The sequence below is a fragment of the Haliaeetus albicilla genome, chromosome 1, assembly GCF_947461875.1.
Source record: "Haliaeetus albicilla chromosome 1, bHalAlb1.1, whole genome shotgun sequence".
Lineage (NCBI taxonomy): Eukaryota > Metazoa > Chordata > Aves > Accipitriformes > Accipitridae > Haliaeetus > Haliaeetus albicilla.
The window spans coordinates 70,738,446-70,759,777 of record NC_091483.1 but is presented as its reverse complement, the minus strand read 5'-3'; the positions used below and the strand labels follow the sequence as shown (position 1 = coordinate 70,759,777).

Sequence of the window (21,332 nt, the reverse complement as noted above, 5' to 3'; positions counted from 1 at the left end):
TAGTATAAAAATATGCACCTGTCCATTGTCTCCTGTACTCAGTTGCACATATTCCAACCAAGAAAATAGAAAAGAAATAGACATTTAGGAAATGTGAGACAATTAGGCACCAAATTTGTAGAAATACAATTAATTGTTGTACCCTTGGAGAGCAAATTGAGACAGCTAAAGCTTAGGCCCTATATGCAAGTAGGGAATTTCACAAGAGGTTTTTTTAAAATCATAGCTCAGTTTTGTCACTTCAGACAGACTGTGCTGTTCTTCACATAAGGAAACTGAGCCCAATTATATGGATATAAATTTTTTTATCTGACTCAAAAAAAATCTGCTTAATAATTTATGCCATTTAGGAAGATGAAACTGTATTGCAAATACATTATATAAAATTCTAACCTGTATTTTTTTCAGACACTGTAAAAATGTTATTCACAACATATCTCTAAGCATAAGGCAAAAGAACAGTCTGAGAATTAATGTTCTCTGTATTTCAAATATAGTTGTGGCTCTGTATGGTTAAACATTCATTTGAAGGTAAAATACATAACACATCTACTGAGAGCAGACAGAATCAAAGGTAAAAAATGTATCAAAGAACTCTGAAACATTTAATGCGTTATTTTCAAATAAGACATTTTAATATTTTATCTCCAAAGTGAAGTCTGTCTTTGAACAAAAAATATCTAATCTATAGACTTAAAACCAAGCTTTTTAGAATCAACACACAGATGCATTTCAAGCGTAAGTACCATAATATAAAATATTCCCACCTGTGAGAAGTGTTTCCCACAAATGTTACATTCAAAAGGTTTCTCACCTAAAAGGAGAAGAAACAGAACAGAGAACTTCTAATAGTTGCAATAGAATACAAATGTTTTAAACTGGTACGCTTCCATTTAAAACATGTAATGTAAGAGTAAAAATATCCCCAAAAGGACACTTACCCATCTATTTAAGGGGAAATTCAAGAGGGAAGTACAGCATTTACCATTAAGCTTGTAAGGCATACTTGCTCAGAAACACAATTTATCTTTCAAAACAAGTAGGTAGAAGAGTTTTTATATGAATGGGAGTGTTTTGTAAATTTTTTTTTATAATACTTTTTTTTTCCTGAAATGGAAGGGGTACCATACCTCCAGGAAGAAAAGAATAGATGACAAGGTCCAACAACAACAACAGCAGCTATGGGAAGTGCACCAGTTTTTCCACTTGTACACACAAAGGCCCACTCTTAAAAAGAATAAGGAATGCAGAGAAGCTAATTTGGAAGGATTCTGTTTTCTCTGTTCAATGTGTACCATACATCTCTGATCAGCACATAGCCATCCACTTCCAGTAAATACATATTTGCCTTCAAATTCTTGTCCTATATAAGAGTAGCTGATAATTAACCCAAGTATTTTGCTTCAAAATTCTGAATTTATACATCTAAAACTGGTATTCTTTAATCTCCAAAAACATATGATCAACTTTAGTAAAAAAAACTAGTGCAGCCCACTTTAGCTTTACAAAATAACTTGACTCTCAATCTAGAATGTGACAGCACTTTAATTCTCTAGCTGTCAATTTGAGACAAATATCTTTTTATAATCATTTTCTCCTCTACAGTATTTCATAAAGGGAATTTTTTTCCCCTGCTTAGTTCTTGGTTTCCTAGTTTTTACACTGTTGATAAAAATCTCTACATCTTCTACAATTTTTAAAACAATAATAATAATACTCAAATACCACTGAATTCAGTGACAGTCAGACTTCTAATGATATTTTCATGAGTCTAACTGTACATTAAAAGGACTTATATAATCTGGCCCACAGGTACAGGAAAGCAAAGTTAATGTAAATCCTTGTGATTTTGAATGCAGATATTTCCAGAAGGAAAAAAGAGATCTTGCAGTGTTTCATCTTGGTGCTGATTCAAAATCTGTCTAAAGATTTTTATTTACTTTTTAAATTATAATTTCCCTGATTTTACAGAACACCTCTTGCCTATTTGCAGCCTTCTCTTCCGGCAAGTATTCTCTACATCAGTATTCTTCCTCCATCCTTGGAAGCGTTACAAGCAACATCTACAATATCCAGGTGTTGAGGTTGCATTTTCCTTCCCTGCTGCCAAATACAGGTGATGTTCTTTCAACATATTTCAGGATCAAGGACTAAATGCAATTCTCTTGGATTTTAAAGCACAGAGTAAACATACATAGTTACGTGGCTTCACAAGATAGCAATCCTGCAGTTAGTCTGACAACTTGAGGCTATATCTACTTTTTCTACTTAATGAAGAATGAAAATCTTATGGCAGTTACAAGAAAGCTTTTATTCAATTAAAGATAAAAATTAAGAAACCAATACTTCAGCTATAAAGACCACTGAGGCTTGATTTCATTATGGCTCTATATTTGCAAAACACTAAAAAAATCTGGTACTGACAACACAAATATAAATGAAACCACAGGGAGCCAGATCTGTGGCAACTGGGAAGGCTTCTGACAACCGTAAAAGCATCAAGGTAATTTGAAATGGAGGATAAAAAACACTTGTAGCAATTTCTTCAGAAATTACTTACACCAAAAAAAAAGTTACTGTTGACACAAAGACAATTATCTGAACAGAAATCCACCCTGAAATAACTAGAGGGGGACGGAGGGAATTGGAGGCTCAAATTTCTCTAAACTATTGTTGCAGGCTGCATGCAGCCTCATTATGTACTGATGTACAAATAGTTGGAGTTTTTTCCCCCATGACAGAGATAAAACAAAAAAGTTTTGTTTGAAAAGAAACATCAAATTGGTTTTTGGAGAACAATTCTGCACCTGCATAAAACTCCAAACCACCAGGCATATCAAGTAGCCTATTCCAAGAAGGAATTCTAGCAGAAATACTATATTACTCGTAGTGTTGTAGTATCCCTCAGGTAAAGTGAAGCTAATTGCTTCCTAGGGCGTATTAGTAAGAGTGCAGGTAGTTAGCTGAAGATGATTCTTCTCTACCTATCACCGGTGAGACCTTATCTGGAGCCTTAAGAAGAGAAGGCAAACAGGAAATCTTATTGCTGTCTACATGCAAGAGGAAGACAGTTGCAACCAGGTTGTTCTTGAAGGTACACAGTGATCGGACAAGAAGCGACAGACCTAAGTGAGATCATGAGAAATTCCGATCAGATATAGGAAAAGAATCTTTTACCCCATGGGGGTAGTCAAACACTGGAACTGGTTGCATGGAGCTTGTGGAATCTCTGTCCTTGGAGATATCCAAAATTTGACTACACAAGGTCATAAGCAAAACAACCCAATCTAATTTGACCTGCCTTGAGCAGAGGATTGGACTAGATGACCTCCAGAGGTCCGTTCTAATCTAAATTATTCTATGACTGTCATTAAATTCCAAACTAAAAACCTTACCTGAGAACACTAATCTTCTCAAAGACCATGGGTGGATCAACAGCAATAGAGAAAATTTGGGGAAAAGTAGTAACTGAACTACAATTAAGACAATGCTTAAACAAACATCCAGGGGACTTTACTTTTGAACCCTTGGACTGCCATGTGTTTTCTATCTTCTGTTGCATCCTTCTTGTTCAACACTCTGCAAGAAGAGATGAAGATAAAGTACATAGTAGTGGGATCAAAGCAGTGGTGTGTCAGCTCCAGAGGAGAAAGGCACAAAGGCAGAAGCGGTGTTCCTGAAGAGATCACAAAGGTAAGGAGCAAGACCCACTAAGGCATGGAACGCAGGCAACTTGCTCAAGCAAAGCGCAGAATGAAAAGGTTGAGGATCAACAGTGCACGACATGACAGTGTAACTCTGCTCCTGTTGTATTACATCCTGCCAAGAGTTCTTTCCACAGGGTTGTTTTTTTGTTTGGGTTTTTTTGACATGTTTCCTGAAAATACTTTTTAAAAAACCCAAAACATTGAATGTTCCTGGACAGGTAAGGACTGTATAAGGGAGATACACTTGCTTCCTTCGTTTCAGACAGGTCAATCTAATAAAAAACAAATTGTAACATTCAGTCAAGTAAAAATATAATAAGCTCTGTTTAGAGATTCCTTTAAATATCCACCAGCAATACAATTAAAACAGCTAGACAACCCATTACAATGACTCGTGTTGAACACAGTATGCCTCTCTGTCACACAGAAAACTCATCAATGCAACCATGCTAACCTGTAAATTCTTTAGCAGGTGTTAGTGTTCAGGGACAAAGAATTTCACATGTCCTTATTCTTGACAACCAGGCCACCACAGCACTTGTATTGAAAGAGTTGTCATTTGTGGGTTAAAAACTGGTTTGCCAGGGTGAAAGGTCCATTTTAGTAACTTGCTTCCTTCATCTCTTCAGCAAAGCCAGATTTGGAGGACTTTCAGTAAGCACTATGATACTTAAATGCTTGCTAAACCTTTTGCTTAGTTCTAGAAAATGAATGTTTTTAAATAAAATTGACTAGCTAGCACTTTGCTACGCTTTCTGAAGTGGCAGATGAATGCAAATGGCTTTTAACATACACTTACATTACTTAACTACCAGTATACCTAATATTAATGATGCAGATGTGCCCTGTACCTTCAGCTACAGATCCTTCCTATATTAACAACCTACTCACTATCCAGTGCAATTTTCCAAATACTCTTTTTGCACTAGTTGGATATTTAAAAACAAATTAACATGACCCAAAAATAGCAGGCAAACAGACCTAGTCATATTCTTGCCTCCATTTTTCCATCCTCCTCTGATGTGCTTACTATGCGTTAAACTTATGCTCTTAAACTTTGTCAGTTTAGCACATCTATAGAAGAACGTTAATGCCACATTCAGTAGCATTCGAGTCTGGAATTTTCTGAAAACTATTGGAAGAACATGGCGTATGAAAAGCGGCATGGAATTCCTGAATCCAGTGCATACTCAGACTAGTAAAGGAGGACAGCAACAACAAAAAAACCCAAGTCTAGGATCACTTTTCTTACACAATGTATAAAGCTGGCAGGCTGGCAGGCAGCGTTGTGGAATGTAAAACAACATCTACTAGAACTTAAGTGAAGTGGAAGCATGTGTAAATACACAGACCTCAAATAAGAATGAAGAAATTAATTGCAACACACATAAATAACCCTGCAAAGCTACTGCAACCCTTTTCCTCTTTTTTTATTTCCTACACTTGTAAGCATTTGCTGGCCATGCTGCATCTAAAGAAAAAAAATATTTGTAAAACACTTGTATCAGGGGCTATAGTCTCTTTCTTCTAGAAAGCTCAGTACCCAGGCCACTCCCCTGACCTTTAAGTTAGAATACATTAGAAGAGGTAAACTAAACTTTGAACTTCATGTTTTAAGTGGTTTAGCAGACTCAGAAACATACAATAATTAAGTCTATCACTCAGGCAACACACTCTTAAAAAACCAAGTTGTTTGATGGGCACCAAAATTCACAAAATCCAGATTTCTTCCAGTTATGAGATGTCTAAGGAAGGGCAAATTCTAACAGGTTTCTCATAGTTGGGGTCTCTCTTTCACATAGATTCTCAGCACAAACTCACATGTTACTGACTTCAGAGTCTCTCCCTCCCTGTCATTATTCCCTTAATCAGGAATAACGACATCTCAAGGACTTGGAATCAATGGTGTTACTTGACTGGCTAAGGTAATTCTTAAAAACCCTTTTAAAAAAACATATCTAAAGTTGTAGAAATATAATAGAACATGTTGGTTAAATTGAACAGACAAATTTGTTACTTCAAAGTTAGACTAGGTCTTGTTTTTCACTATAGTAAAAAGATACGTAGAAATAAATCTATGCTAGGTTTAAAAATAATATTACCTGTGAGTTTTGAAAACAAAGCGAATTCATTCACAAATCCCATTCATTCTGCAGTCTACTTGTCTACAAGAGCATTACTCTCTAGGTAAACGCAATGAAAGCTGTTCACGCTAGGAAAAAGGTATAAACTAATTATAGAGCATATTTCTACAGGTTAAGAAGAAATGACCACAAAGCCCTAATCACTTGTATCTTACAATGATTATATATGATCAGTGAGAACTGAGGTCATCTACAACACTTGTAGTATCGTCTTCTATCCATTTACACTTTTCATTGTTATCTGACTCAGACTTTGAGACCGTCTGACAAATTGACTAGAAATGCCTCTTCTAAATGCAAGACAAAAATAAAATTTTCATTGAAAATATCACACAACGTTCTTTGAAAAAGAACCCTAAAAACCAAGTATGAAGGAGAAATCTTTACTACAACTCTCAGCTAAACTCAGTCTTACAGTCTTCATTCCTGTATGATTACTCATTTTTAAAAAAAAAACCACAACCTTTTGAAAGTAGATGCTTAACCAGCATCTCTGAATCAAGCAATACTGCAAGACATCCTCTTGAATTGAAATATTTGGTCTGCAGACCAAGTTATTGAGAACTGTACCTGTATGAGACCTTTTATGGAGCTCCAAATTGCTTGGATGTTTGAAAGCTTTCCCACATAATTCACAAGTATATTGCCTCTGCGACTGAAGAGTCTGCGATTGCCCTTCTTGTTCCAAAGGACCTTGAGATCTTTCAATTTCAACAGTTTGTTCAAAATTCTCAGAATTCTCTAAATCTTCAGCTTCTTTTTCATCAGTAACTCTAACATTTGTCACGTCCATGGTACTTTCATTTACAGATTCAATTACTCCTGTTATTCTACTGTCATCTCTTTTAGGCTCAGGCGGCTGCTCTGCAGATTTCTGAGATCTTAGAAAATTTAACTTTTTGAGGTGTATTGCCTTTTTCAGCCGCATCTGTTTGGTGGGCTGCATAAGCGTGCTTTCTGCATCTTGGTCTGGAGCAGCTTCGTTCACAGACTGAACCAGAAAGTTTGATGGTAAATGATCAGAGGTTTCCAGAATACACTCAGAGTGATTGACAGTACAAGAACTATTCTCTACTGTGTTTATTTCTGTAGACGTGTTGTAAGAAAAGGATTGTTCTGCTCCTCTCTCATTATTAGAGCAAGCATTTTGCTTATAGAACTGTTTACTGTAAAAGTTGCGTAGTTTATAATAGTAATTGGGTTGTTTAAATGGAAGCTCTGTGCAGTTGCCATCTAAGGAGTCTTGTGGTTGTTTCTCTACATCACTTGAGGGTGCGTGAAGATTAACAGACTGCGATGCATGAGAATGGTGGTCAGCCAAGACTTTATTAGCTTGTGTGTCAGATGAGCATTCATGCAATAGGTTTGTTCCATAACTGTCATTGGCACAGCCAGTATCTGCAGTCAAAGTATTCTGCAGCGAAAATACGCTATTACAAGGCATGCTGGCTGTTTGCTCTACAGCTGTAGAAGCTTTTAAAAAGGTGTGGCAAATGTTCAGCACATTTTGCACTTGGAGACACTGTGCAATATCCAACATAGCTTGTACATTGTCCTGGCTAAGATCCAGGTGAGAGGTGTACATAAAGTCCAAGATCTGGCCTATGCCACCTACATTTTTAATGTCCAAGTGAAAGACATCATTCTTCTGGCCTGAAGAATTCTGGAAAAGGGTCCTGATAAAATAAGGCAAATATTCAAATACAAACACAAATAATTCACAAATACTTTTATAAAAGAACACACATACACCTCAAACAGACTGCCTGGTATGAAACAACAATTTGTACTATATGATTTTATCTAGATTGCTGTGTTTTTGCAGATGAACATCTCTAAACTGCTCAATTACTTGTCTTACACATCAGTCCTACACTAGTACACTTAAAGTATAAATCAAAGCATATGAACCTTTATATAACTTTAATTTTCTATTTTTTAATGTTTTGAAATCACATCCTATACTTGTGGTTTCCTGTCCAATACTCTTTACATATTAGGTGCAGTGGTGTATTTATGGACTATTTGCAAAAGTTGGTTGACTCAGAGTGGTGTTTCTCCTTCCATTATGGCAAATAAAACAGGACACAAGAAATTTTCTAGTAAAAAGGAAAAGACAGACCTCAAAGTCAGCTAAACTATTCTCTTCTGGCAACGGAGCTTGTCCCTCAAACTTTATCAGTAAACCTTATTAAAGTTCTTATTATTAGTTCTTTCTCCACAAGCAGATGAGAGGATGGTAATAGTAAACAAGAGGATGGCATTATTTTCAATCTATTCTCTCATATCTAAAAAAGTACTTTTTTTACTGGTACTGGATGAGAACCAAGTAAAAGAATAATGAGGAGTACAGGTACATAAGCCTAAAACAGCAGTCCAACCAATACCCACTGAATTGTCATTGAATCCTTAAAGTGTCTGAATTCCCAAGACTTCTTACTATTTGATGTAAAGTTATTAGCATCAGAGCTGTAGCTCTTCACATGTATAACCAGTCCTAGATTAAGTGGGTTCGTACTCTGCCTCAGTCAGGAACTTCACACCCTTCCATTAAAAGCCCTAGTCTCTAACCTGATAATCTCACAGTAATGACCTATATACGCAAATTTTATTTGAGCCCTTATCTGGCTCTGTTCATGTACTCTACTACAGTCCTTGTCTTTTAATACTGAAGTCCTGAATGCAGGTCCATGCCAGAATCCATTATATGAGGCACCATGAGCAAATAAGGATCAAGAAAATGCCAAACTCAAACAGTGTAGTAGTTAACTATGTGCATCTAGAAAATAAATTAGGATGGTCACAGTTTTTAATTAGATTAAATACTTGATACATATTTATCTCTGGACAAACAATTTAACTTTTACCCTTACGCTCCAACAGTTACTTAGTCTGCAACTAATAAAAAAAAATACCTTTCTCAGAGAAACCCTCAATCAACAGCATTTAGTTCACTTTTTAAAACAAAGAATTTTCTATCACATACCTGAAATATTGACTGAAAGCAGCTAATACATTTTTGTGTGCTTTGAAGCAGACACCTTTTACCACCAGCATGCAGTCACAGAGAAGACCCTGAATGCGCTGTTCATGTAGCTGCTGGAGAAGATGACAACTATGGCTAGCAACAGCATCCATGCTAGAAAATCACTTAAATTACCTACAATGAAATAAAATGCTAAGATGAATTTTAAGTATTAAATTGCAAAATTAATTTAGAATATGAAGAACATTTTTACAATTTGTTTTAGCTCCCAAAGGAAACAGACTTCAGTTTACACTTGCAATGTGAGCTCTAATGACATTCTTCTGATTAAAGATGAGTCACAGTATTGCTCACCAGTAGATATACAGTAATATACGTAGGAAATACCGATTCTAACAAAGTTTTGCTTACAACAAAGAGCTTCTAGAAAAATGTGCTAATGGTGCTGCCAATAAACTGAACTCCATAACCACAAAACCCCCCAATTTAGACAACTTCGACAAGAATTAGATTCTAAGGCAAAAACATATCACATCTACAAAATCAATAGCATTTGTAGAGGAAAACCTCAGTTTCTTCACCCTGTAAACTGAAAAGGGAGAACAATGTAGTAGCATTATTTATGCCATGTTTGTTGCTGTTGTAGCTAAGCACATTTCCCATATGAATCTGATTCATTACACAAGTTAGTATGGTAATTTTTTTTTTTAATTTAATGCAATGTAAAGTGTCTTTTACAAATCACTTCTTCGAACAGGTTGAAGGGAAGACAAGTAACATTCCCACACAACACATTTACATTTAATTGTATACTTCCTTTTTTTTTTTTTTTGAAGAAAGCTGAAACTCCTTCCCTGTGCACTTGTAAATATGGAAGGAAAACTCCAACTGTTAGGAAAATCAGAACTACTAGTCTAACTGATGAATGAAGCAGAAAGCCCACCTTGGGTTAAACATGACAAGAAAGTGGTTGCCCCCATTCTCAACTCTCATGAGTGCTAAAGGCTCCACATTTTAATGTATTCTGTTACTCTGTGGTTCACTGCTGCTTGTTGTATTAAGGTGGGCTATTACATTGTCCTGTTTTCCTACTTATTCTTATCGCGTCTTTTACCGGGCTTTAAGATAAAGAAGCCACATCTGTTTGCCAGATAATTCCTTTCCTTGCGTACGTCTCCCACCACAGCATCTAACAACCTGTGAACTCAGCCTCTCTCAGCCACCGGGTGCTCGTCTCCCAAAGGAAAAGGCGAGCACGCTGGCTGCTCCCGAGCAAGAGGAATCCCGGCAACAGAGCCGCTCTTTATGCTTAAACTGCCCTTTCGAGCTCCCCTCAGCCTTGCCGGGCTCGAGGCGTAGCACGGAGAAGGGGGGGGCCGAGGAAGGGTTTGCCCCAGAAGACGAGACCGGGGCACGGAGGGGAGGGCGGGCTCTGCCCCGAGAGCAGGCGGCACCGCGGGAAGGCGTCGAGAGGCCGCAGGCGGAGCAGGGCGGGCAAGGGGCCGGTCGCGGGCCGGGGGACGGGGCTGAGGGCAGGCCGAGCGCCGACCGCCGCGGCGGGAGGGCACGGCCGCGGCCGCCACACAGCCTTCGGCGGGGGGGGAACGCGGCGCGGCCTGGCAGAGGCGGGGAGAGCGGCCGAGGGGAAGGAGCCGGCCGTCCTCCGCCCAGCGCTTACCGGCTCCGGCCGCCTCCCAGCTCCATCCCCGCGCGGCCGCCCGGCGGCAGCCCCGGCCCCACCATCGGCATCGACCTCAGCCCGCCGCTTCCGTCGCCGCTCCTTCCGCTTCCGCTGCGGGGCGGAGGCCGCGCAGGCGCAGAGCGCCGGCGCTCGGGAGGGACGGAGGGGGCGGCGGCGGCGGCGGCGGCAGCACGTGCCGCGCGGGGCGGCAGTTGAGGTGCGGGGGGGGCGGGGGGGGGAGCGGGGTGAGGCGGCAACGGCCTGCCGCCGCTGAGGAGCGGGGGGGCGGGCAGGCAGGCCGGCCGGCCGGCCTTTCCGCCCCGTGTGGCCGGGTCCGTGTGTCCCCCCGCCCTCTCAGGCGGCTCCCGCACACTGGACCCGGCGGAGACGGCACTGCGGGCGGGGGGGTCGCGGCGGGTAAGCGTGAGCCGCCGCCTGCGAAGCGTGTCGGCATGGGGCGGGGGGTTACTAGTTTCAGCGTTACTGGTTTCCCTTGTGCTCGAGGTATCGGGCAAAATGAGTTTTTCCTTCTGATCTTTTGCGCGCGGACATCGAACTGCTTAAGACTTTCTGTGAGTGGATGCACAGTTGCCGTCCAAGCGCTTCTTTCAAGCGGTAGATGTGAGATCTCCTCCTTGTTCTTCTAGGGCTGCACTTGTGTGGGGAGGAAAAAGTTTGTACCCAGTTTATAGAAGCTACCGACCGACCGCCAACATGGTCGTTTTCACATGCAACGCGTGTGGAGAATCTGTGAAGAAAGCGCAAGTCGAAAAACACGTGAACATCTGCAGAAACTGTCAGTGCCTTTCTTGCATGGATTGTGGCAAGGATTTCTGGTAGGTAAAGGACGGGAAATAGCCTTGCTCACTCTGCAGTGGTTGTCACAAATACAGGATTTTCCTATGGTGTATTAGAATTAAATTTGGCAATTTCTGAATAATTTTATTTGTATTTAGAAATTCTACATGTTTTTTATACAATTTCAAGCTTAATCATCCAAGTTTGAACCACAAGGACAAACTAAACCACACAGTAAACAAGAGTTGCAGTTTCTTCTTTTACAGTTATAAGTGACAATGCTTTCAGCTTTTGATCATCAACAACTGTTACTTATTCCACTACTGCAGAGAGAGTGAGATTGGTGATAACATCAAAAATTCTGAATTTTGTTGTCACTTCTCAGAACTCAGAAGAAAGCAGTGCTATCTGCAGTCGAAATATAAGTATATGAATTTGCATAAGAAAATAAGATTGTCCTCAAATAATGATTATATTTCTCAATACTTCACTGACAAAAGATTAAGATCTACGTCACTAATTCCTTTTGGGGGGCACTTACACATTGGTCAGAAGTACGCTACCACATTAGTATATCCATAGGAATTAGGTTTTTTGCAAGCGTTTTTCACCTGCTTTTCTAATTTTAAAACATGTCAATGTGAGTAGTAAAACACAGATATGCGTTAATAGCTGTGCATACATTACATGTACAAATGTGCATAAGTTATAGCATCACTAAGAAAAGAAGCAGTATGCTGAAGACTCAGATCTGATTTTGTAAATCATAAATTTTCACTGAAGACTGTAGCATGACAGAAGTGTCAGCAGTCTCATAAGCATGTACTTTAAGCACATCAGTCTTTACTCATATGAGCGTTGACACTGTTAAGGTTTAAATGATAGATGCTACCATCTGTTACTTCCGTTTGTTGATTACATAAGTCCTGCATAGTTTGAAGGACTGAAACACTTCAGTGAACTACAGTTAAAAATCTCCTGTGTTCAGGGGTGATGATTATAAGGAACACGTGAAGTGCGTAAGTGAAGACCAGAAATACGGTGGAAAAGATTTTGAAGCCAAAACTAACAAAGGAGATGCTAAACAACAGGAGTGGATTCAGGTAAGGTTTGTACTATATACAGATATGATAAATAACTATTTTTTATAACTGTTAAAGACACAAGAGAGGCTATACTGGATCAAACCAGAGATCTATTTTTCCCAGTATCCACGGCTTTCTTTTGGCAATTGCTTGGTAGGTCTATTGCTTATCCTGGTAAGAAACTCACCTTTTGTTTGGTTTGAATCTCTCTCGTACTAGTTCGATTTAATGTTCCCTAGTTCTTGCATACAAAGAGGCACTGATCATTGTCCACCCTCTTCATGCCACGTATACTTTTGTAGACCTGTCAGGCATCTTTCCCCATCTCGTAGTCTCTGTTCCAGGCTGAAAAGTCCTATCCCGCTCAGTTGTTCTTCATATGTGAATTATAGTTTTAGTCCTCTGAAGTCTTCCCAGTTCTACTGTATCCTTGTGAAATGAGGTTACAATAACTACGTACACTGTTCAAGATATGGATGAACCGTAGATTTACTCTGTGTCATAATTATGTTCTCCGTGTCCTTCTTAATTCCTTTCTTACTGATTTTTGGTTGATCTACTTTTTTTTTTTTTTTTTGACTGCTGCTGATCATTGTGCTGGCATTTTCATGGAATTGGCTGTTTTAACCCCAAGATCTTGTGTCTAAGCTCCAGTGATTGACTTAAAGCCTGCCAGTTTAGATGTGAAGTTAGGATTCCTTTTCCTATGCATGCTGCTTTACATGAATTTGTGTTGAATTTAATTCACCTTCTTATTACTTAGTCACTCATTCTCTTAAGATCTTACTGGAATTCTTCACAGTCCTCAGCCTGAGTAGCATAGCATCAGGAAAATTTTCCTGCCCTCTATTCAGATACTTTGTAAATACGTTGAACAGCAGAGGCCCCAGCATGGATGGAAATGTCTCCTACCCCTTCTGTCCTACCCTTCAAGTAGTTACTTATCCTATGCAAGAACCTACCCTCTTATGGCTGTTAGTTTTCTTTAAAGGTTTTAGGAAGTATTTTCTTTAAAGGTTTTAGGAAGTAACTCTCAAAACACATTTTTAAAAGCCCATTAGATATAATTAGGTAGATACCTTTATCCATGGATTTGTTGGTTTCTGTCTCATATAGAACACTAAGAAAGTACTAAGCTACATGTGTGCTCAAGGCATATGAATAATACCATTGAAGTCAATCAGTGCCATTGTTGAGATTGAACATTGTTTATGTACATTGTTCAAAGGCAGTATGATGTGAATGCTATTGCTTACGAAAACTGTTAGCCTTCCTCAACAGTAAGTACTTTCTACACAGAAAAGTGAGGGATTATTACAGAACGTCCTTTTCTGGTAGTCTTAACACATCCACAAAACCTTTCAGTAAACAGATTTTCAGAAGTACAGGAAAGCTCTCCAGTGGACGCATCTTTAAATATTGGGAAGCTCCGAGCCTTTTTTCCCCCACAAGCAGCAGTGCTGTTAAAGTAACTGCCATAAGGCCCTGGCCTAACCTCCTCTGTTCTCTTGTGCTGGCACTCGTAGCATAGGAATATGTCTGAGCTGTTCTTACAGGGATTAACGGTTGTTGAAGCTGGCACTGCTGCCAAAAGAAACGTATGTCAAACTGTAGCCTCAAAGTTAGCCTGATTTTTCACAATTAACTCCAGAAGTTTGCAAAAACCAATTGGTTGACTATTGCTTTTCTTAATGTGGGTCTTTTTCACACTGCAAGAATCTCCTATGAGATACAGTTACTTTACTTTTAAATGTTTTTATTACAGGTTGTAACTTGTACATCAGAAAGCATTGGTGGGCAGTCCTGCTTGCCTCTGCTTACTATATAGGTATAAATATTTATATAGATAACTTTGACACATCTTAATGATCTATGATAAAACCAAAGGTTAGTGTTTTTCTTGTGGGTATTGAACAGTTCTTTTGAGCAGGCTATACAGGCTGTGGGGACTGGCTGATTTCTATCCAATGTGTTTTCGACTTGCGTACCTTGCATGTATCATTTGATCATTGTGCTGCTTTGCTGATTTAATTCTGTTTTTCTTCATTCAGAAAATTCATGAAGTAATGAAGAAGCCAAACATAAGCCCTAAAGTGCGGAACATTCTGGAGCAAATGCGTGTCTTTGATAATATTCCAAGAAAAAAAGTAAAGTTTCAGGTATGTTTTAATAGAGATTTGTAGTAATCCATGCAGTAAGCTTAAAAATACACTTTCTTAGTGAGCACCACTCTCTTTTAACAAAAGCAGGACAAACTGCTTATTTGGGCATTGGTAAATAGATGGTGTAATAGCTGAGTTTCAAATAGGCAATGTTGGTAAAGTAAATCTCCTTGCTTAAAAGGACTCTCTGTGTGCCTTTTTAATTAGGTATTAAGGCAGAGACTCACCATTCAAGCTTAATCTCCATGTGTAGGCTTGTTCTTTTTTTAATACCTTTCTTTTTTTCCTATTTGCAATTTCTATTGAATGTCCAAATTCTTAGACACACTTTTAAAGGATTCTTATTTCTGTGGCTTTGTTTTTTCCTGGTAAAGGCAAGATACTGTTTTGAGAGTTTTCCTGTTGCTCAGTGTTCTGACAGAATCTCCCACACTGCATGCTTCACTAAACTTTGCATCACAGCCAAAGCAAATTCCAAATGTTTCATGTGGTTTCAGTAAAGAATTACTGACAAGCTGGCCTTTTTTTTTTTTTTTTTCCTCCCTGTTCTGTGCCTCAGATTGTGAGGCTGAGAGAAGATCATGATTGCTTCCAAAGCACTCACATAGAACCTAATAGAGCTGCGGTGAAATTGCTGCTAGCGAGCTGAAGGTTAGAATACTTTTCTACAAAATTAATGTTCTAAGCAGGGAAAGTGATATTGTCAAGAAGCCTCTTTCTTTTTTGTAAGAATGTTGCAGTGGAAGATGAAAAGTTTTTGCAGTTAGCTGTTCCAATTTACTAAGGCAGCTTTCCTGGGATTTTCATTGCAATGCAAAAATCGTTACATTAGGTTTTACTTAGAATCCCACATTCCTGAAAGTTGATCTGTTGCTGATAGTGTGAGCATATTATCAGTAGAAATTTACTGCTTTGTTCTCATTTTCAGCAGTAACTCCTGCAATAGCCCCAATGACTTCCAAATGTTTGCATTGACATATTTGCTTAAATTTTACTTTTCTGTAATAAACTAAGGTATCCATTTAGGAGCATGACCATTTGTCCAGTACACAAATAAATAAATAAGATCAGATCCTTAATGTTTTAACTCATGGAAACAGTGAGAAGGTTTGGTAGGACATTAACATAACCAGCTGTATTCAAAAGCTTGAGGATTATGTTTTCCCTGTATTTACCTCTGGATTACTGTTGGTGAGGCAATTGAGAAGCATGGTATAGCCTCATAACACTATGGAGGCATTATGCAAGACCATTTAGCGTGGATGTTTAAGAGATTCATAGAGACTAAACATCTAACCAGATCTTAATCAGAAGAAGTGATTATATTCTTAAGTGAAAAATAAAACGAAGAACCAAATGTAGGGTAATCAGGAAAAAAATCAGAGATGCACCTTTTCAGTTATTGTGTTTTTTTCCTGCACAGAATTGGATGAAGAATAGTTTGAGAATTACTGACAGCACTTTGCAAGACCAGGTGTGGGATATTTTCTCTGAAGCAACCAGAAACGTAAGTTAAGTTAGAGGTACAACATCATACAACAGGAATGCAGTCAAAAATGCTGGAAGGAAAGCCTTTCAGACTCCTTTGTAGACATTAGCAGAAATATTGTCTCCCACTGTTACAGTGGATTATGTTATAATGTAATATTCCTAGGCTAAATTGCTAATTTGTGGAACATACTGTTGCTGAAGTAGTTATGCATACTGGGCACGTTGTGATTAAAAACCTGGACACAGTGGCATGATGGTGACACAATAATCAGAAGGTTAATTTAACTTTATTCTATGCTATTGGTACATAAGGAAAGGGAAAAACACTACTTCTATCTTTGGTTCCAGTCTTTCACCACGCACTAAGAAGGAATAAAACGATGTCTTTTCAGAACTTTATTGGCCTCAAATTTGTGTGTATTGGAGTGGGAAATAAACAGCACCTGGTTCACCTATTTTATTAGTGGAGAGAGATGAGATCCTTCAGTTTGTGGTGCAAATTCCTCGCACTTCTGTGTCCAAATCGTGGACTCACACTGACCTTTTTTTCTCAGTGCCTGATTCTTTGCTATTTCAGTACTAGTTTAGCATGTTTTGGTAGGGTGTTGTTTTGAATGTTTGTTCACATCTATTACTGCTACTAGAAAGCTGTTACAGAAGCTTATTTCTCTGTTGATGTAAAGATGCTCTCCCCCTCCCCCCAGCTTCTTTTGAGGAAGAGTGCAGGCATAGCTTTGACATTAATCCCCTGTTGATCATGATTCATGTTCCTGATTTGATGATTCCAGTTAAATCTATTTGTAGTTTTTCTGAACAATCCAAATATAAGAGCCAGGAAGGACAGAAATACCTTTTTTTAAAGGATATGAATATAACATAAACTCGGGGCACTGAATTTCAAGTGCCTTGTCTTGCTGGAACATTAATTGTGAGTCAATACAACTTTACTAAAGTCATAAGCAGTTCCCTCTTGATTTAAACTGATTTTTTAAAAAAATAAATCTTGACTCAGAACAATTATTTTAAACACAAGTAAACAATTTACATTTTCCATAGAATATAGCGTTAAAGTAAAATATATAACAAAGCTTTATTGCTCAGATCATTTCAACACACCTTCAAGAGATCTTAAAAACGTCTCAAGATAGTCTTTGTAATACATACCTTGAAGCATATGTACTCAAAGGAAGTTCTTAAGTGGAATTTGAATTGAATTGAAATTACTCTTTACAAAAACATGTTGGTATTAAGTTCCTTCTATAAACATGTATTCTCTTTCTAAATAGCCACATTAACATTTCAGTAATTGTGTTTCACTTGTAATTAATAAAATTAAAGTTTAATTTAAATATAAAAATGTTCATTAATATATTAATTTTCCTACAAGAAATTTATTACAAGTCCAGGAACATTAAAAGAAACCCTAGTACGTTAAGGTGAGAAAAGTACAATTAAAACAACCAGCAGCACCTTTATTGACATCATGCAATAATAGTTTGTTGTCCCAGACATATCCCAAGACAGGGAACTGGATGGCAAAGCTAAGGTCATTATTCAAGGTCCATGTATTTGGGAATAGGTTCTGTATCTCGCTGTAATATGCTGTATTTTTGTCTGTGTAAATCAAAGAGTTGTCTCTCCCTTAATTATGTTTAGCAAGTATGTTAAAAAAAATATAGACAATTATTTCAAGTGGAAATTATATATGTTGTTAGATAACATTTTTTCTGTGATGTTAAGGTAATTAGCATTTAGGCTGTTAAGTTAAAAGAAGAATCAGCCACTATTTAGCACTATTTCTCAGGTAACTGATGTCACCACGTGTAAGCAATTTTATTGAATTCAGGATATTAGTATTCTTCATGAATGATGTAGCAGAGAAAAGTTGCAATGTCAGAAAAGGCATGTAAAAATTGTAATAATCTGTCTTTCAACAAAAGATTTCAAGTGAAAAAGAGCAAGACAAACCACAACAGAAGAAGGAGGGGCAGTCTGCAGAAACTGGGGAAAAAACAATGGCAGAAGAAAATGGAATTACAGATGATAAAATTGAGAGGAAAAAGAATAAGAGAGAACGAAAAGAAGAGAGACAAAAGAACAAAAAGAAGGAGAAAAAAGACTTGAAATTAGAAAACCAGTCAGAAGTAAAAAAGAGTAAAAAGTCCAAAAAAGGAAAGGAGAGCTTGGAGAATGAATTTGAAATAAATGGAAATGGCCATCAGGGTGAAACAGAAGAGGAAACAAATGTAAAGAAACGCAAACATAAACATGCAGAAGGTATCCATCCTACACCTTTCTTGTTTTTTTTCAAGATGCTTTTTTTCAATGCCTTAAAGCTCAATAATCTACCCAAGTAGAATTTGTAAAGTAGTAAGTTACATATAAAAATTAGATTATTTTTTAACACTGTGGTTGCACAGTCCTTTTATAGAATCTGAACCTCTTAGCAAATATAAGCTCATGTTACAAGAACAAAAACTTTAAGTCACGTCAGAACTTTTCTTCTAGTTTTATAATTTTTTTGTGTATGTTTATCCAATTCCACCTCTAGACGAACCTCATATCACAACAAAGAGAATGAAAACTGAAAATGTTTCAGAAGACATGGAAACAGAAAACACCAATGGCAATGAAGAAAATGCGGGAACAGATAAAGGTATTCTTAAAGGGGGAGTTTAGATAGTTACAAAACTATTCTGCAAAAGACCTAGTGCAGAATATAAATACAGTGCTTTTGCAGCAAGCCGTGAAATAAATTGTGCCTCAGTATACATATACGTATGTAAATTCAATATGTGTATCTGTTCCAGAGTAAGTAACCTGTGCTACACTTAACACCTGATGCTGAATTACTTCTCTCATTTGTTGCTTCTGCTGGGCTGGCAACCTTTGGCTACACTTGCCTTCACTGGGCGGTGAGGAATTTGACATGTTTGTTTCACCACAGCAGGTCTCTTCCCCGCTGCCATGCACATTAGCCAAAATAGAGGAAAAAGGGTAACAGCTCTCCTATCTCTTTGTATCTCTTGTATCCCCATTTTTGCTCAGTGCATCACAAATTGGACTTCAGCTGTGTTGGACCTTCATTTATGCTTAAACCTGTTTAAGCCCATTATCCTACACACTATTACTGTTGGGGAATGTCTACTTGAACATACAGATTGTTTATTTGGAAACTACCAAGTAATGACCTCTGAAGTGGGTACTGTGTGAAATTGCCTACCTGTGCTCTAAGGGTGAGGAGGCAGGATTTTCCCAACTATTTCTGTATTATGTAAGAGTTGCTGCTTAATAGCTGAAGCACACAAGTTAAGTAAAAGCAATCCTGACTGTAGTTGTTCAAGTAGTATGTTGGTTCTTCATGTCTATCCTATTATGATCTTCAGAAACAGCCTACCTGACTTCATGCTTAAGACACCCTGCTGTTGTAGGGTCAGTAAGATAACAACTGTTGTGGTAGCTGAACTGGTTCCAAAATTAGGAGATTGAAGATCTGGTTCCTAATAGAGAAGAAAACCTGGAAATACCTAATTTTACTAATGATGTTGTACACCTAATTATTTTCTAGGTAAATTCAACTGGAAAGGAACGATCAAAGCTGTTCTGAAACAGGCTCCAGACAATGAAATTTCAATTAAAAAACTAAGAAAAAAGGTACTGTACAACATGGGGTTTTTTAATCTCCTTTGGTCTTATGAATTGCTTTCTGTAATGCTTAAGTTTATAAAATCCTGGCTCACATAAGCAAAAAGTTTGACATTATTTAACAGAATATAAATTAACAGAATGTCAACTGAAGGACATGTTCTTTATTGCTTACTGGACTACAGAAGAAATTCCATGCTAATTCTGCAAAGGAATAATAGCATAATAGATTCCATGCTACTTTTAATAGAGTAACATGAATGTATTATTGCTTTAAAGTGGAATCATCTTTACTAACTCAAAACCGTTTCTCTGTCTTTGTGCAGGTTATAGCTCAGTATTACGCAATAGCTGGTGAACATCACAAATCAGAAGAGGATATTCTAGTTATATTTAATAAGAAAGTGAATAACAATCCCAAATTTAAAGTTTTAAAGGACAAAGTTAAACTCCTGAAATAAGAGTTCCCATACTTTTGATAACTTTTGTATTTTAATCTTGCAGACTGAGTCAAATTCTTCTGTCAGCTGTACAAATATCATGCATTGGTCTCAATTTAAATGTGTATGTAAGAGCAGAATTTAACTTTTAAGACTGGATTCCTCTTTTTCTAGATTTATCACAGAACACTTTCAGATATTTTATTTTTTTGATTTTATGGAAAATGTATATTTTTTGGTACAAGTTTTAAGAGGCATTGAGAATAATTGCTGCCTACTGTATTAAAATTGTTCTAGTAATGGATATAATTCATAGGCATGAATGTTTATCAGGACCTGGGTTGTGTGGCTTTTTGCAGAAACTGTTTTAAGAGCAAATAGGATTTTCATATTCAAAAACCCACCATGGCATAAATGTTTTGTTACGCTGAAATTCAAAATGGTATCCCCTTTACGCACTGTAGCTAGTATATGCAGGCTTTAATAACCTGTTAATTCTGTGTTGTAAAATGCATAATTAAAGTGTCTGTCAAGTTTGTGTTTGTAATATTGCACATTCAGTGAAGATCTGAAGACTCAGTTACTTGTATATGCATAGCTACTGAATGTTTTCATTAGTAATGCGACTGACTTCAGTATAAGTGGTCACATGGACTAAAAATTGACTGATGAAATAAATTATTTTAAAACACCACCATAAATATAATAAATCTTGCCACTTTATGATTGTATAGCAAATCCACAAATTATACAAAATTTGAAGAGGCCGTTATATTGCAGCCAAAGAAACAATGTAGGCAGGCCAGAAAACTTACACATATGTAAGAGACAAAGTTACCTGGGGAAAGTTTCTTGGAAGTTTATAGGGTTTTAATCAGATGCAATATAATTCCAGATAGGGAGTTTCCTACCATGAAGTAATTGTTAAAAACAGTGGTAGAAAGCCAAAGAAAATTTCTTGCAGGAGGTGGTTTGGTGTTTTGGAAAATTGCATAGTGATTTCAAGCAGATACACTTTTACAAAACTCCATAATGAAAATATCTGAATTTATAGAAATACTGAATATATTAAAAGTATAAATATGAAAAAATTAACTGATACACTGGGTTCAGTTTTTCTGAGTACATATTTGTCTTGTTTATTACAAAAGTTGCAATAAAAATACCTAATAAATTTAAGATCTCTTCAATAA

At 37.6% G+C, this 21,332-nt stretch overlaps 2 protein-coding genes across 4 annotated transcripts in view; one reads left to right on the top strand and one right to left on the bottom strand.

Moving 5' to 3' along the window:
* The window catches only part of ZBTB49 (zinc finger and BTB domain containing 49), an 18,268-nt gene extending 7,617 nt beyond the window's left edge, over positions 1-10,651 (bottom strand). Inside the window, exons 1-4 of one of the 2 annotated variants that reach the window (XM_069793629.1) lie at positions 10,516-10,651; positions 8,838-9,011; positions 6,422-7,527; positions 768-814 (exon numbers count right to left, since the gene is read on the bottom strand). In XM_069793629.1, coding sequence (XP_069649730.1) covers positions 768-814; positions 6,422-7,527; positions 8,838-8,989 — 1,305 coding nt within the window. In that variant the 5' untranslated portion in view covers positions 8,990-9,011; positions 10,516-10,651. The remainder of the gene's footprint in view (positions 1-767; positions 815-6,421; positions 7,528-8,837; positions 9,012-10,515) is intronic. The other variant, XM_069793639.1, reaches the window with a different exon arrangement.
* Positions 10,635-21,332, top strand: LYAR (Ly1 antibody reactive). 2 transcript variants are annotated; one of them, XM_069793648.1, is made up of 9 exons: positions 10,641-10,735; positions 11,166-11,354; positions 12,305-12,419; positions 14,453-14,560; positions 15,987-16,070; positions 17,995-18,331; positions 18,606-18,710; positions 19,623-19,708; positions 20,026-21,332. In XM_069793648.1, exons 2-9 carry the CDS (start codon positions 11,233-11,235, stop codon positions 20,158-20,160), a joined length of 1,092 nt encoding a protein of 363 aa, XP_069649749.1. In that variant the 5' UTR covers positions 10,641-10,735; positions 11,166-11,232; the 3' UTR covers positions 20,161-21,332. The 2 variants fall into 2 exon arrangements, with proteins under 2 accessions (XP_069649758.1, XP_069649749.1); XM_069793657.1 differs by lacking the exon at positions 12,305-12,419 and having other exon boundaries at positions 10,635-10,735.

Bases quoted from the DNA above. Each gene is read 5' to 3' on its own strand.
- LYAR (XM_069793648.1), top strand. From the start codon at position 11,233: ATGGTCGTTTTCACATGCAACGCGTGTGGAGAATCTGTGAAGAAAGCG. The intron at 14,561-15,986 runs GTATGTTTTAAT...TTTCCTGCACAG, and splicing joins GAAAAAAAGTAAAGTTTCAG to AATTGGATGAAGAATAGTTT. The intron at 18,332-18,605 runs GTATCCATCCTA...TTCCACCTCTAG, and splicing joins CAAACATAAACATGCAGAAG to ACGAACCTCATATCACAACA.